General features: G+C 42.9%; 1 protein-coding gene across 1 annotated transcript in view; it reads right to left on the bottom strand.

The window, feature by feature from the left end:
* Positions 1 to 16,301, bottom strand: part of TM9SF2 (transmembrane 9 superfamily member 2) — a 35,705-nt gene extending 19,404 nt beyond the window's left edge. Inside the window, exons 1-6 of the mRNA XM_038759043.1 lie at positions 16,027 to 16,301; positions 9,578 to 9,645; positions 6,661 to 6,754; positions 4,923 to 5,050; positions 1,629 to 1,758; positions 745 to 869 (exon numbers count right to left, since the gene is read on the bottom strand). Coding sequence (XP_038614971.1) covers positions 745 to 869; positions 1,629 to 1,758; positions 4,923 to 5,050; positions 6,661 to 6,754; positions 9,578 to 9,645; positions 16,027 to 16,188 — 707 coding nt within the window. The 5' untranslated portion in view covers positions 16,189 to 16,301. The remainder of the gene's footprint in view (positions 1 to 744; positions 870 to 1,628; positions 1,759 to 4,922; positions 5,051 to 6,660; positions 6,755 to 9,577; positions 9,646 to 16,026) is intronic.
* Between the last annotated feature and the right edge of the window lie 1,384 nt (positions 16,302 to 17,685).

Genomic DNA, 17,685 nt, shown 5'->3' with positions numbered 1-17,685 from the left:
CAAAAAAATGCCTTTTGTCAAAAACAGGACCTCACGAATAGATGCTCTTCCACTGGTTCTTTTAAAAACAGATGTATGAATGGCGGGAGCTCTGGATAGAGCACAGGCCTGAGAGTCAGAAGGTCATGGGGTCTAATCCCAGCTCTGCCACTTGTCTGCTGTGTGGCCTTGGGGAAGTCACTTCACTTCTCTGTGCCTCAGTTACCTCATCTGTAAAATGGGGATTGAGACTGTGAGCCCTATGTGGGATAGGGACGATGTCCAACCCGATTTGCTCATATCCACCCCAGCGCTTAGGAGAGTGACTGGCATATAGTAAGCATTTAACAAATACTGTAATTATTATTAATGGTTATTATGCGACAGCATGCCCTGAGGAGAGGGAAGGTTGTGATGTCTGGGAGGGGTCCTGTTCCCTGAACAGATGGTAATCATTCCCATTTCCTTTTGTTGGTCTGGGATGAAACTAACATTTCTTGAAGGGGGAAGAATTTTATTACAACCCCCATTGCTTGCAACGCTAACTTACCTGCAGACCGTAGTAGAGATGACTAATTCACCACTTTTATTTAGACAAATTTTAAGATTGGATTAGGATTAGAAGTCCCTGGAACTCAGGATGCCATCTAATAGTCCAGGTTTGGAAAGTTGAATAATTTAAAACAGACTAAAGCAAAATTTTCTCTGATACCTTGGGCCTAAAAACTTGGTTCAAACTAACGGCTTTTAGCTTTATGTAATTACCTTTTTGGTTCAAGTTTAGCAGCCACTAATCTTGCTCCCATGGCCCCATTTTCAACAACATGATACTGAATTTTGATGTCAACGTGGTTGAAGATGTAAAATGTATCTTTCTCACGGAATTCTGACTGTGAAACAGAATTTTAAGTTAAAGGTGGAAAAACTAGTTCTACAGCTGCCAAAATACAATTACAAAATGAACAAGGAGCCCAATGTAAGTTCAGGTACTAGTTTCACAACTCCTCTAGCATTTTAAACATGAGAAAATAAAGGTTCCAAACTCACAGTTTTAATCTACCAGGCAAAATTGTAAGATACACAAAATAGGCTTTCCTTGATGGATCAGTTCCTATGAAAACCCATGAAGTAAAGAAAACCAAAATTCCATCATTCATAGAACACTAAAGGCCCAAATGCCGCAAAATATTAGACACACTTTTTAAATAAGATGTGATTCCTTCCCCCTTCAGCTCTCCAGAAGGAAGTTCTCCACTTTAAACTTCACGAAGTCCAGTTTCTTAACGAACCCTGACTTGGACATTAGCACATTCAGTTTCTTTACGATTCCCCATGGCCCAACACATCAGAACCCTGCATGTAAGTGGTGCTTGATAAAAACTATTAAAAAATTGGGCCCGGTTTCTTAGTTGTGCCATCTTCTACAACTCTATTTATAAATGTGGATTAAACAAGGTTAAAAAAAATAATCACAAGGACTTAACGTTTAAATATTCCTCCTCTGGAGGTGGGACCTCGATGCTCATATAGCATTACTCAGCTAACTGTCCAAGGAAGGAGAGAAAAGGCCTGAAGGCTAGTCTTGCCCCCTTACCCACAGGGCAAGTAAATGCATTACTCTGAAATATTAAGCATTCCATTAAGCTTACATTAATAACACAGGCATCTTTAGCATGGCCGCCTTCTGTGATATAGCAGCCAATGGGAAATCCAGGATTGCAGAACTTCTGTTCACCTTCAACATCATAGCACCAAGTAACAGGCATATTGTCCACAATCCTACAGCCCAGAAATTAGAACCAAGTTATAAGAGGAAACATTTATGACAGAGAATTCTTCTATTTAATAAAATATCATTACAGGAATAATGCCTCTCAGATACTCACAGTGGCTTTTGGGAACCCTGCTTTAAAGATGTAAGAAAAAAATTTGACTTCCATCAATTTAATGCTCAGAATCAAGTAAGCTTGAATCCAGAATTTTTCTAAACTTTACGAAATGGAAAGTGACTTTGTAGTCAAATTTACTGTAAAACACTTGCAATAAAATTGAACCTAAATGTAAAATTACCCAGGAGGCTGAATCCTACTTTGCTTTCCATCTATCAAAAATGGTTTGTTGCTGAAACAATTTACCTTTGTTCCTGGGAAGAGTCTTTCATGTCTCCTGAAGTGATTCAAACAACCCACATGAACCGTTGAAAGAATGATGGGTTACCCACATCTAACTCAAGGGGTAGGGTGGGATGGTAAGGGAAGAAAAACCTTCAGAGAACAGTGCTTTAAATCTAGAGCTTCGAGACTTTCAGACTATTTTAAAACCTCCTCAACACCACTGTAGAAGTGGTGGGCCCGTTTTTGGGTAGGGATTGTTTCTATCTGTTGCCGAATTGTACTTTCTAAGCGCTTAGTACAGTGCTCTGCACACAGCAAGTGCTCAATAAATATGATTGAATGAATGTAGAAAAAGACTGCATTTTAAAAGTAGCTTCTAAGGTACAAAAAGAGTCCTGTAGCAGAGAAGCTGAGAAAACCTTACATTCTAACTTTTAAGACCTGCCCAAGTTTACAGAGTTGCTAAAACATTATCATGATCACATTAAGGCACTTCAGGGCATGTTTTATTTGTTAATTAACATAGGTTTCAAGTGGTGAAAACCTGAATCTGCACTCACCTACAGAGCGTATTAATGAGCTAATAAAACTGGTCTTGTCAAGTCTGAAAGCATTAATGGTATAGAATGTACTAGCTTCTTGAATCACCTATTCTTATTACAATAACCAGAGGATTGGCAAGGACCACTGATAATACTAAGAAGAAATATCCAGAAAGGGTGGGAAAAATGGCTACAGAGAAAAACAGCCAGCCTCTCTGGAATCATCCCAAGCTGCCAAGTTATTTTAATTGCTTTAATTTTTTTGCAAATGTATCAAAGTATGAGATTTGACACAATGGATAGTCAATATGACAGTACTCTTATGTGATAAAGCACTTAAAATACTGTAGAAAAGCACTAGTTACAGCTATGCCCAAAAAGAGAAGTGGGTTTTAAAAAAAATCTATTAAATTCATTCTCTCAGCTAATACAAATTCACTCTGGGATAAAGAGGATCCTTGGCAAAGCTACAGACCAAGAACAACTGTGTTATACTCTCCCAAGTGCCAACTCAATAAATACCACTGATTGAAATAATAATAATAATAGTATTTGTTAATCACTTATTTTGTGCCAAGCACTGTTCAAAGCACTGGGCTAGATACAATGTAATCAGTTTGTCCCTTGTAGGGCTCACAGTCTTAATCCCCATTTTACAGATGAGGGAATCTGAGGCACAGAGAAGTTAAGTGGCTTGCCCATAGTCACACAGCACACAAGTGGCAGAGCCGGGATTAGAACGCATGTCCTCTGACTCTCAAGCCTGTGTTCTTTCCACTAAGCCACGCTGCTTCTCTCACCTTTGGCACTTTCCTCCCCGCTTCCAATGATACTCAACACTTTTCCCCACCCTGAAAAAACATTGTCTCGTCCCCTAAACCCTCCAATTAATCACTAAAATGGCACTCAAAGACTAATGATGATGTTACATCGCACTACTATATCTGGATCAAATTTAAAGATCATTAGCAGGTGCCAGTGATAACTCAAGTTACATCCTTAATTGTTATACCAAGGAGTGCATAGATTGTTCATTATTATTACTCTTTGTATTTATGTAATACGTCTCTGGGGAAGTTCTGAGAGCTTTACAATTCTTTTCTAACAAATTCATTCTCACAGCCTTTTCGGGAGAAGTGGGGAGATGGCAATTACCTCCTCTTCTATGGAGGCAGAGTCATCCCAAATGTTTCAACTGTAAGCTCGTTATGGGCAGGAATCGTCTACCAACTTTGTTATATGGTGCTCTCCCAAGCTCTTAGTACAGTGCCCTGCACACAGTAAGCACTCAATAAATATTGAGTCTTTTAGACTGTGAGCCCCTTTTAGACTGTGAGCCCACTGTTGGGTAGGGACTGTATATGTTGACAACTTGTACTTCCCAAGTGCTTAGTACAGTGCTCTGCACACAGTAAGCGCTCAATAAATACGATTGATGATGATGATGATGAAATATGACTGACTGTAGGACACCTGCTCCAGCTGGCAAGTACAGAGCCACCTGAATGGAGCCAAAAAGCAACTGCACCTACCATCAACTGTATTTACTGAGCGCTGACTGTGTACAAAGCACTGTACTAAGCATTTAGGAGAATACAATAGAGTTGGTAGACACATTGCCTGCCCACAACGAGCTCATCGTTGGTTCTGCTCTCTGCCCCTCACATCCACCCTCCATTTCCGCCCCACTGTCAATGGCTCTCCCACCCACAAATCCTAACAGAAAGGCTTTGAATGGAAGAATAAGGGACTGGCTTCAGTCTCTTTCGTTGGGTGAACTGGAAACCATGCCTAGGTCACCTAGCAGTTCTAGAACTTACCTTCTGGATCTCACTGCCTCCACAAACCAAACTGTGGAGACTGTACACAAATGAAACCAGGGGACTCAGGGAGGCCTGGGGCTCCGGCCCCTGAATTAGCGATGTTCCCTCTGAAGGAAGGATCAGTGTACCACAAAGCTTGATTCCACCACTTACACAAGGTCAACGTTCCAAATACCATAATGATCAGAAAAAAACCTATAAAAAGCACTTCCTTACAATGGAGCTAAGACACTTAGTGGCTGTACTGTGATACCTATTTTCACTCTTTAATGCTAATTCCCCTCAACATTACTGTCGGTTGCTACTTCCATATTTTAGGTTAAAAAACCCAGATAGAAGACAAGGCATATAATTTCATTGCAGTCACTACTTTATTTTCATTTAAAAAAAATGGGAACAAGATTAACCTAAATACCATAACACCTTAAGAAGCAAAAAACACCAAAATCTCAATATTATCTTACCAGTGATGTTGATAATTCAGGAGCATGCTTTTTTTCAGGAATTCCAGATTTTGTTTGTCCTCCGTTTTGTCTGGCTTATATGTTTTTGTACAAACGAGTTTACAGGTCTCATCTTTCTTAAATAAGAACTGTTCGAAAATAAATGGAATTTCAGTTTGAGACATGTAAATATACTCACAGTACAGGAAAGTTGAACCAGACATTAAATCAAACTATAGTCGCAATGCAGGAATGCTGCCACAGAGTAAAATCAATCACTGGGGAGAAAGAAGGATTTATTATTCATTAACTAATGCAGGGCAGTCTTTTTTTTTTAAATCAAATCCTGCTCTAGTCACTTATCACCTGTCCTTAATTTGGTAAATATCCAATCATATTTATTGAGCCCTTACTGTGTGCAGAGCACTGTACTAAGCTCCTGGGAAAGTACAATACAACAATTAACAGACACATTCCCTGCCAACTCTCTCCTTGTTTCTTATAAAAATACTACCATGATGCCGTGTCACCCTGGTACAGGTGAGTTGTTCTTCACCACAATGTGAAGGGGGCTTGAAAATATTTAGCTATACAATGCAAAATGGAGTAAGGTATTGGTCTGACAACAGTCTTAGTGGTAACAGCACATACTGAGCACCCAACAGGTGCGATGCATTGTATGTCCTACGCTCCTTAGTGTTAGCAACCATGATTGGAGTGGTGGATAGTTGATTAGCTTCTCTGCCCCACAGTTATGATTCTAATCCTCATCCAAGGATAAGAAACAACAGCCACAAAGTCTATTGGGTGCTTGGGATGAAAAGTCATTTAATTCCAAGCACTTCAATTTATCTCCTTCCATCTTTCGGGACAAGGGAAAGAAAAAGCAACCACCAGCTGAAGTGAGTCTCTGGTTCAGTATAACTCTCTTAATTGCTTCATACTAGCATTTACTGACTTGGCCAACTTGCACTGGGGAGATTGCTGGGTGAACAGAAGATTTGTGGGGTGGCAGCATGCCCTAATGGAGACTATATGGCTCTAGCAGTCAAGACTTGGTTTGTAAATCCAGCTCAGGGTCTTTGGTCAAGTCACAACCTTTCCAAGCCTCAGTTTCTTCAACTGTAAAACGGGGTAAGACACCAGTTCTCCCTACCTCTTACACTGCCAATCCTGATCTGATTATCTACCCCAATGCTGAGCACAGTGCTTAGTCCCTACTAAATGCTTAATAAATACCAAAATTGTCTAGGACAGTGCACTGTACCGATCAATATATGCTTTAGAGAATACATGAGAGAAGACATGAACCCTGCCTCCTAGGAGCTGCGGGGGAAAAGACAGACCCAAATCACAGGAAGGCATTAAAGGAGAATGGAAAGAGAATTCATATACAGATGAGTAAGTACGTAAATAGTACAGTATGTAAGAGTAAATTTATAAATTTCAAAGTGGTACAAAGGTGCAGAGATTAAAAAAAATTAACTGCAGGGTGGCGTAAGTGGAAAGAGCCCACAGTTGTGAGTCAAGAGACCGGGGTTATTATTATTATTATTATTCTAATCCCAGCTCTGCCACCTGCCTGTTGTGTGATCTTGGGCCAGTCAGTTGACTTGAGTGCCTCAGTTTCCTCCTCTGTAAAAATAGGGATTAAATATGTTCCCTCTTCCCCATTGGGTGCTGAGCCCCATGTGGGACACAGACTGGTCATAAAACTGAACGTGATCTATTTAAATTTATTTTTATAGTAAATGCAAACCTTATAGGGAGAGGGTTCAATCCTTTCCCCAAATAACACTTGACCAAGATTTTCAGATGGACGTTTTCCTTCTGCTGCTTGGCAAAAGTCAAACCTAAGAAGGAAACAAAAATTACATTTGTTATGCGGTTTTGAAATATAAACAAGAGCTAAAAGAAAAATCACCACCAACCAAAATCACGACCAAGAATAACAGTTTTGTTCTGCTTCTCTTTTGGAAGAGCCTGGCCTAGTGGAAAGAGCACAGGCCTGAGAGTCAAAGGGCCTGGGCTCTAAATCCAGCTACCTGCTGTATGACCTTGGGCAAGTCACAACTTCTATGTGCCCCAGTTACCACTTCTGTAAAATGGGGATTGAGACTGTGAGCCCCATGTGGAACATGGACTGTGTGGGAACAACCTGATAAGCTTCTATCTACTTCAGTGCTTAGTACAGTGTCTGGCCCATAGAAAGCACTTAAATACCATAGGAAAAAAATCAAGATTTTTATTGTTTTATTAGGAGAAAAGGAACAGAGAGTACCAGTATTGGCTTTCCTCACTCTTCCCAGAAGCAGCGTGGCTCAGAGGAAAGAGCACGGGCTTGGGAGTCAGAGGTCATGGGCTCTAATCTCAGCTCTGCCACTTGTCAACTGTGTGACTTTGGGCAAGTCACTTAACTTCTCTGGGCCGCAGTTACCTCATCTGTAAATTGGGGATTAAGACTGTGAGCCTCACATCGGACAACCTGATTACCTTGTATCCCCCCGGCACTTAGAACGGTGCTTACCAAATAGTAAGCACCTAACAAATACCATTATTATTATTATTATTATTATTATGAATAATAATACCGGTATGTTGAGATCTCAATCTTCCACTTAGAATTTTTTGGGTAATATGGTAGTATCAATCTAACAAATTTTACATTTCAGGATTTTGTCTGTTTTCAGTTCTCCAGAAGCTACCGTGTTATAATAACAGAAAATGTATTTACTAAGTGCTTTCTATGTGCCAAACGCTGTGCAGAGCAGTGGGGTTGAGACAGGATGACCAGATCTGACACACTCCTTGTCCTGCACAAGGCTCAATACAAAGCATAAGGACAGCATATATTATATCCCCATTTCACATGCAAGAAAGCTGAGGTTCAAAAAGGTTAAGTGCCCAAGGCCCACTAAGCAGGCAAGTGGCAGAGGTAGAACTAGGGCCCAGCTGGTCTTTCTACCAGACCATGCAGCTTCTGTAACTCTCAGCATACTTGCGAAACCTAGCTCGTCAGTCCACTCAATCTAGCAAATTAGCTTCTAATACAGGTGTCGAAAGTTGACTCAATCCAATCCTTCAGATGCTCAATGACTACTTTGAACACGGGTGCTACTACCACTTTCCCTCTCTTCCCATCTAACTGCCTGCATTTCTGTCCAAGGGGCAGGGGTCCCCCACAGAAGTGGAATAGACCCTGGAGAAACAGAACATGACTGAAGGGAGAAATGTCACAAAAATCACTGGCCCGGGGAAAACAGCACAAGCTAGGAGCTGTTGCCCTAGAACTGGTGGACAGCCTCTCTCTTCCTCATGGTCCCTCTCAAAATGGCAGGGCACAAAAAAAGAAAGTTGCTGACATGGCTAGAACACACAATCTAAAGACCTTGCTTTGGAATTCCTATCTTTTACCACTGAAGTGTTTTAGTGCCCCAGCTATTTTTTCCTGGTTCCCTCCTAAAAAAGACTACTTTAGAGATTACTCCCTCTCTCCTGACCCCTCACTCCAATTATGCCAAATGTAGGCCTACAGGTTCAATACGAATGGATGGGTTTTTTTTAAAAGCCCAAGTTAATTGGAAGCACTAAATTAAACAGATTGAAAGTCATTTGGTATTTAGAAGTGGTATACTTGTACCTGAATTCACCCACGGAATTAAGTATTAATAATTACTACAAACAAAATAGCTTTCACTGAATTCTAGAAATCCAATGGTTGCCCATCCACCTTTAAATCAAATACTCCTTACCACTGGTGTTAAATCACTCCATCCGCTTTCCCCCTTCTACATAACCTGGCTCCTCTCCCAATATAACCTCAATTTTGTCTCTCTTGCTGTAAACCCTTTATTCTCAGCCTCCCTTCTGCCTGGAATTCCCTACCACTTCTCAGGCAACTGACCACCCCTTTCCATATTTTCAAAACCCCACTACAAACTTATCTCCTCCAAGAAGCCTTCTCTGATTAACTTCTCATCTTTCCATCTTCCCTCCCTTCTGCGTTGCCTAAACTCTTGGCTTCATCCCTGCCTTGGCACTGTGATACTCACCCCACCCTCAGTGTGAATAACCATACACTCTGCTGCTTTTTCCTACCTGTAATTTAATGGCAGTCTCCCCAACTATACTGTAAACTCCTTGAGTGCAAGGGTCAGGTCAACCAACTCTACTGTTTTGTATTCTCTCAAGCATCTAAATCAGTGCTCCATAAATGGAAAGCATTCGTTAAGTGACATTGATATAAGCTCTAAAATACCATTTTATGATTTAATTTCTTCATTCTTCCTTTTTGGCAAAATGAGTAGCTATCACTAGTCCAAAAAATTATAAACTCTTGTAAGATCCAAGTGATCATTTAAAAATAAAGGACTGCTGTGTTGCACATAACTACTGTATTTGCATGATAAAGTATAGATTACAAGGGTAAAACAGGTAAAAAAAACATTACCACACATCTTATTTTGGGATTAGAACTGCAGTACAATAATGATTTATAAAAGGTGAGTTCAAAAACAGAAAGTTGAAAATGTAAAGTCCACCATGAAGGTTTAACCATGAGCACAATCAAAACCCACAGTTCTACACATACCCTGGAAAGCAAATTCACACAATCAAAGGTCACTTGACTGGATATGGGAAAACTTACATTAAAAACTGAATTTTAAAACACTTACGCAGTATATTCATAAGGAAGAACAGATTCCACAGAATCAAGCCTGTTCACGAAGAGTTCTATTCCAGACTGAAACGGATGAAATAAAGAATTAGCATTCAAACAACTGTGAGTTAATTACGGACAAAAATTGGGATTGATAATTGTCTGAAGCAAGGAGCAGCTGAAACACTTTTTTCCAAGGATGTCATTAAACTCCTGTAAATTACACATGCTCTACAGATTTAAAATTGCAGGTTTCATTAATGTTCTGTACATTCGAAAAGCACCCCCTACCAGAATGCTGCATACCAGGATATTACTACCAGAATATTACTGAATAGCCAAGATGATGCAAGGCCTTGTTTCCTTACAAAACTTCTAAAATGGTAAGGAGGGCCTTTACTGAAACTTTTGTTTCTCAATTATGGTTAGTGTTGAAAAAATAAGCCCCAAAACCCATCAGCCTGGTGACAAACTGCCACCCGGAGAGGAATGATGGCTTACCGACTCTAACGTACTCTCTCAATCGCTTACTACCCTGCTCTGCACACAGCAAGCGCTCAATAAATACAATTCATTGGTGTGAGGGGGGCGAGGGGGAGGCATGGGTACCCCTGCATTCTGGGATTTGAATGGATCAGGGAAGAACAACTGGCAGCTTTCGGCCCAGGCACTGTCACACATCACACCAGGGAAAGTGGTGTTACCTAGCTCGAGGCTGATGCGAAGTTTTGGCCACACCATGTCCACAAACAGACTGTCTCATGTTGGGCTGATGCGTCTGCAACACTTGGCATGGTTTTAATTTTTTAAAGGCTCCTAACTGCACTGAATGCAGTCCAAAACGGGTTTGATTCTAAGTGCTGTACTCACTGATTCCACAAAACTGTAAACCATTAAAAAGACCCTTCCCTTTCGCGTCGAAAATGGCCACATTTATTTAGGTTCTTGGACAACCTTGTGGTATGGCTGTAGAATTGGGGTGTTACCACAAGAAACTCATTTGAAACACTGTGACCTAGTGGAAAGAGCACAGGCCTTGGAGTCAGAGGACCAGGGTTCTAATCCCCACCCCATCACTTGTCTGCTGTGTGACCTTGGGTAAGTCACCTAATTTCTACGCTTCAGTTCTCTCATCTGCAAAAATGGGGATTCAATACCTGTTCTTCCTCCTGCTTAGACTGTGAACCCCATATGGGACCGGCTTATCTTGTATCTAACAGTGTTTAGTACAGTGTTTGGCACGTAATAAGGTTTTTAACAAACACCACAATTACTACTATTCTTTATGTACTTTCTTAAATGTTTACTATAGTGTCTTGTACCCAGTGGGGGTCTCAATAAATATATATTATTATTATTTACAGAGAAACAGCATGGTATAATGGATAGAAGGTCATGGATTCTAATGCCGGTTCCACGACTTGTCTGTCCAACTTGTACTTCCCAAGCGCTTAGTACAGTGCTCTGCACACAGTAAGCGCTCAATAAATATGATTGAATGAATGAATGAATGTTGGGAGGCCTTAGGCAAGTCACTTCACTGTGCTTCAGTTACCTCATCTGTAAAAAGGTGACTGAGACTAGGAACCCCAGGTGGGAAAGGAACTGTGTCCAACCCAAGTTGCTTGAATCAATCAATCAATCGTATTTATTGAGCGCTTACTGTGTGCAGAGCACTGTACTAAGTGCTTGGGGAGTACAAGTTGGCAACATATAGAGACAGTCCCTACCCAACAGTGGGCTCACAGTCTACAAGGGGGAGACATTACCTGGCACATTGTAAGTGCTTAATACCATAATTATTATTATTATTACTTAAGCTTCATGGAACCCTAGACTGTCTCTTTGTATATCCGAAGTTTTTTCAATTTCAATTAAAAAAGGCTGTCAGCGTGGTGCCAGTAAAACATTAGTGGACTTTAACATTTCAGCCAGATAGTAGATGGTTAACAAGTATCGGTAGTATCAGTAAGCATCTGGAAAACCTTCCTGAAAATCCAAGACTCTCATCTTTCCAGGAAGACAGGCAAATAGAAATGAAATAACCACTATTTCTTTACATAAAACATGCTCCCAAGTCTGTTAAAATCAATGTACTGTAACGAACCTGTAACCAGCAGCAATTTAAATTCTCATTTCTAAAGGTGAAATCTGGAGAAAGTTAATTTGAGCCTAGAAGTACTACTGCTTAAAGTGAAATTCTAGGTAACCAAGTGGAAAGTTTAACAGAGAAATTTTATGAGGGCCACTAAACGAAAAACTGGTTTGACGGATTACTGCCACTTTTCATCTACCTGAAATCCTTCAGCTGTGAATTTCAGGAACGAGATCAAAGCAAACCACGGTTTCCAAGACATACAATTAGGTCCCTACTACTACTTGGGGCTTCCTCTAACTTCTGCACCTGTTTCTTCCCCGTCTTTACAATAAACTCTCCAGGGATGAGGTTCTGTGGACCACGTTTTAAAAGTGAAAAAATTTCTCTGAAAGTGCCACGGCAAAACCCACCTTAGGGGGTGGAGGGGTCTTTTTCGGGTATTTTAATCGAGTCTTTTATTCTCTTCTGCTTCACTCTTGCATTTGGGATTTGCACCCTCATTTACCTCTCCCTCTGCCCCACCGTACATATCCGCAATTTATTTATTTCATATTATTTATTTATAACGTCCCTCACCCTCTAGACTGTAAGCTCTCTGCAGGCGGGGAACATATATTCCAAGTGTATTGTACTGAACTTTTTAGACTGTGAGCCCACTGTTGGGTAGGGTCTGTCTCTATATGTTGCCAATTTGTACTTCCCAAGCGCTTAGTACAGTGCTCTGCACACAGTAAGCGCTCAATAAATACGATTGATGATGATGATGATGATGAACTGTACGAGAAGCAGCGTGGCTCAGTGGAAAGAGCCCGGGCTTGGGAGTCGGCGGTCATGGGTTCTAATCCCAACTCCCCCACATGTCTGCTGTGTGACCATGGGAAGTCACTTCACTTCTCTGAGCCTCAGCTGCAGCATGGCTCAATGGAAAGAGCCCAGGCTTGGGAGTCAGAGGTCGTGGGTTCTAATCCCAGCTCTGCCAATTGTCAGCAGGGTGACTTTGGGCAAGTCACTTCACTTCTCTGGGCCTCAGTTACCTCAACTGGAAAATGGGGATTAAGAGTGTGAGCCCCTCAGGGGACAACCTGACCACCTTGTAACCTCCCCAGGGCTTAGAACAGTGCTTTGCATAGAGTAAACACTTATAAAATTCCATCATTATTATCATTATTATTATTATTGGGTAAGGGATGGGCGGGGCCCCAGAGGGGCGGAGCTATGGAGAAGCAGCATCGCTCAGTGCAAAGAGCCCGAGCTTTGGAGTCAGAGGTCATGGGTTAAAATCCCGGCTCTGCCAATTGTCAGCTGTGTGACCCTGGGCAAGTCACTTAACTCTCTGTGCCTCAGTTACCTCATCTGTAAAAGGGGGATTAAGATTGTGAGCCCCCGTGGGACAACCTGAACACCTTGTAACCTCCGCAGTGCTTAGAACAGTGCTTTGCACATAGTAAGCGCTTAATAAATGCCATTATTATTATTATCATTATTGTAACCTCCCCAGCGCTTAGAACAGTGCTTGGCACATAGTAAGCACTTAATAAATGCCACTATTACTATAACCTCCCCAGCGTAGAACAGTGCTTTACACATAGTAAGCGCTTAATAAATGCCACTATTATCATTATCACTGTAACCTCCCCAGCGCTTAGAACAGTGCTTGGCACATAGTAAGCGCTTAATAAATGCCATTATTATTATCATTATTACTGTAACTTCCCCAGCGCTTAGAACTGTGTTTTGCACTTAGTAAGCCCTTAATAAATGCCATCATTATTATTATCATTATTACCGTAACCTCCCCAGCGCTTAGAACAGTGCTTGGATCACAGTAAGCGCTTAATAAATGCCATCATTATTATCATCATTATTACCGTAAGCTCCCCAGCGTTTAGAATAGTGCCTGGGTCGTAGTAGGCGCTTAATAAATGCCATCATTATTATTATCGTTATTACCGTAACCTCCCCAGCGTTTATAGTAGTACTTGGCTCATAGTAAGCGCTTAATAAATGCCATCATTATTATTATCATTATTACCGTAACCTCCCCAGCATTTACAGCAGTGCTTGGCTCATAGTAAGCGCTTAATAAATGCCATCATTATTATTATCATTATTACCGTAACCTCCCCAGCATTTACAGCAGTGCTTGGCTCATAGTAAGCGCTTAATAAATGCCACCATCATTATTATCATTATTATTGTAACCTCCCCAGCGCTTAGAACAGTGCTTGGCTCATAGTAAACGCTTAATAAATGCCACCATTACTACCGTAACCTCCCCAGCGTTTAGAATAGTGCTTGGCTCACAGTAGGCGCTTAATAAATGCCACCATTATTATCCTCATTATTACCGTAAGCTCCCCAGCGTCTAGAACAGTGCCTGGCTTATAGTAGGCGCTTAATAAATGCCATCATTATTATCATCATTATTACCGTAACCTCCCCAGCGTTTAGAACAGTGCCTGGCTCGTAGTAGGCTCATTGTTGCCAGCTTCTACTTCCCAAGCGCTTAGTACAGTGCTCTGCACACAGTAAGCGCTCAATAAATACGACTGATTGATTGATTATCATTATTACCGTAACCTCCCCAGCGTTTAGAACAGAGCTTGGCTCACACTAGGCACTTAATAAATGCCATCATTATTATCATCATTATTACCGTAAGCTCCCCAGCGCTTAGAACAGTGCCTGGCTCATAGGAAGCGCTTAATAAATGCCATCATTATTATTATCAATCAATCAATCGTATTTATTGAGCGCTTACTGTGTCTAAGCGCTTGGGGAGTACAAGTTGGCAACGTATAGAGCCGGTCCCTACCCAACAGTGGGCTCACAGTCTAACAGGTTATTATCATTATTACCGTAAGTTCCCCAGCGCTTAGAACAGTGCTCGGCTCACAGGAAGCGCTCAATAAACGGCACCATTATGATTATAATCTTATCGTTTTTTCACTTACCCGGTCTCCTCACCGTCCCTCGTTCTCGCCTGTCCCGCCATCGACCCCCGGCCCACGTCCTCCCCCGGGCCTGGAATGCCCTGCTCCCTCTGCCCATCCGCCAAGCTAGCTCTCTTCCTCCCTTCAAGGCCCTACTGAGAGCTCACCTCCTCCAGGAGGCCTTCCCAGACTGAACCCCTTCCTTCCTCTCCCCCTCGTCCCCCTCTCCATCCCCCCCATCTTACCTCCTTCCCTTCCCCACAGAACCTGTATATATGCTTGTACATATTTATTACCCTATTTATTTATCTATTTATTTTACTTGTACATATCTATTCTATTTATTTTATTTTGTTAGTACGTTTGGTTTCGTTCTCCGTCTCCCCCTTCTAGACTGTGAGCCCACTGTTGGGTAGGGACTGTCTATGTTGCCAATTTGTACTTTCCAAGCGCTTAGTACAATGCCCTGCACACAGTAAGCGCTCAGTAAATACGATTGATGATGATGACGTATATATGTTTGTACGTATCTATTCTATTTATTTTATTTTGTTAGTACGTTCGGTTTTGCTCTCCGTCTCCCCCTTTTAAGCTGTGAGCCCACTGTTGGGTAGGGACCGTCTCTATATGTTGCCAACTTGTACTTCCCAGGCGCTTAGTCCAGTGCTCTGCACTCAGTGAGCGCTCAATAAATACGATTGATGATGATGATAATGATGTATATATGTTTGTACGTATCTATTCTATTTTATTTTGTTAGTACGTTCGGTTTTGTTCTCTGTCTCCCCCTTTTAGACTGTGAGCCCACTGTTGAGTAGGGACTGTCTCTATCTGTTGCCCATTTGTACTTCCCAAGCGCTTAGTCCAGTGCTCTGCACACAGTAAGCGCTCAATAAATACGATTGATGATGATGATGATGACGTATATATGTTTGTACGTATCTATTCTATTTATTTTATTTTGTTAGTACGTTCGGTTTTGCTCTCCGTCTCCCCCTTTTAAGCTGTGAGCCCACTGTTGGGTAGGGGCCGTCTCTCTATGTTGCCAACTTGTACTTCCCAAGCGCTTAGTCCAGTGCCCTGCACACAGTAAGCGCTCAATAAATACGACTGACGATGATGACGTATATATGTCTGTACGTATCGATTCTATTTATTTTATTTTGTTAGTACGTTCGGTTTGGCCGTCTCCCCCTTTTAGACTGTGAGCCCACTGTTGGGTAGGGACTCTTTAGATGTTGCCGACTAGGCCTTCCCAAGCGCTTAGTCCAGTGCTCTGCACACGGTAGGCGCTCAATAAATACGATTGATTGATGAGGATGACGCTCATGGAGGGGCTTTAGGGAGCGCTTGGGGTGTGTGTGTGTGTGTGTGTGTGTGTGTGTGAGGAGCGCTGTGCCCCCCCCCCCCCCACACACACACCCCCACCATTACCTTGCAGTCGTTGCTCTCGTTGCCCTCCTGACAGAAGTTGACGGGCGCCAGGCCCGGCAGGTAGAAGGCGGCGGCGGGGCCCCAGGCGGCCGTCGTCAGCGCCAGGCACAGCAGCGGCAGCGGCGCCCGCGGAGGGCCCGCCGCCGGCACCCCCACCACCATGGCGGACCCACCGACTGACTGACTGACTGACGGACCGACCGACTCACTGACTGACGGGGCGGCGGCGGCGGCGGGACCCGGATGTGCGCGCGCCACGCAACGGAGCCGGGGCCGGGCCGGCCGCGCATGCGTGGCCAGCGTGCGCGGGGAGCATGCTCAGTCGGGCCGCCCGCTTCTCCGCCCTTTCCCCACAGCGCGGGGCGGGGAGGGACGCGTGGAGAACGGGCCGGGGGCGGGGGCGTCATCCTCCATCCATTCATTCAGTCGAGTCATTCAATCATTCATTCAATCGCGACGAACAATCCGCCGCTCCGCCTTTTCCCCACAGGGCGGGGCGGGGAGGGACGCGTGGAGAACGGACGGGGTGGAGCGGGGGGGGGGGGCCTTCATCGTCATCATTCATCCATTCATTCATTCAAGCGAGTCATTCAATCATTCATTCATTCGTTCAATCGCGAGGAACAATCCGCCGCTCCGGCTTTTCCCCACAGCGCGGGGCGGGGAGGGACGCGTGGAGAACGGGCCGGGGGAGGGGTGGAGGGGGGGCCTTCATCGTCATCATTCATCCATTCATTCATTCAATCGAGTCATTCAATCATTCATTCATTCGTTCAATCGCGACGAAGAATCCGCCGCTCCGGCTTTTCCCCACATCGCCGGGTGGGGAGGGACGTGTGGAGATGGAGAACGGGGTGGGGGGGGGGGGGGCGTCATCATCATCATCATCCATCCATTCATTCAATCGAGTCATTCAATCATTCAGTCTTATTTATTGAGCCATCCATTCATTCAGTCGATTCAGTCAATCATTCAGTCGCATTTATTGAGCGCTTATTCATTCATTCATTCATTCAATCGTATTTATTGAGCCATCCATCCATCCATCCATTCAATTGATTCATTCAATCATTCATTCATTCAATCGTATTTATTGATCCACCCATCCATTCGTTCAGTCGCATTTCTTGAGCCATCCATCCATCTATTCATTCAATCGAGTCATTCAATCATTCATTCATTCGTTCAGTCGCGAGGAACAATCCGCCGTTCAGCCTTTTCCCCACACGTGGAGAACGGGCCAGGGGGCCGTCATCCTCCATCCATTCATTCATTCACTCGAGTCATTCAATCATTCATTCATTCATTCATTCAATCGGACGAAGAATCCGCCGCAGCGCGGGGCAGGGAGGGACACGTGGAGAACGGGGGAGAGCCGTCATCGTCATCATCATCATCATCCATCCATCCATTCATTCAATCGAGTCATTCAATCATTCATTCATTCATTCAATCGTATTTATTGAGCCATCCATTCATTCAGTCGATTCAGTCAATCATTCAGTCGTATTTATTGAGCGCTTATTCATTCATTCATTCATTCAATCGTATTTATTGAGCCATCCATCCATCCATTCAATTGATTCATTCAATCATTCATTCATTCAATCGTATTTATTGATCCACCCATCCATTCGTTCAGTCGCATTTCTTGAGCCA

The sequence above is a fragment of the Tachyglossus aculeatus genome, chromosome 17, assembly GCF_015852505.1.
Source record: "Tachyglossus aculeatus isolate mTacAcu1 chromosome 17, mTacAcu1.pri, whole genome shotgun sequence".
Lineage (NCBI taxonomy): Eukaryota > Metazoa > Chordata > Mammalia > Monotremata > Tachyglossidae > Tachyglossus > Tachyglossus aculeatus.
The sequence above is the reverse complement of the archived record's forward strand: the minus strand, read 5'-3'. Positions and strand labels throughout refer to the sequence as shown.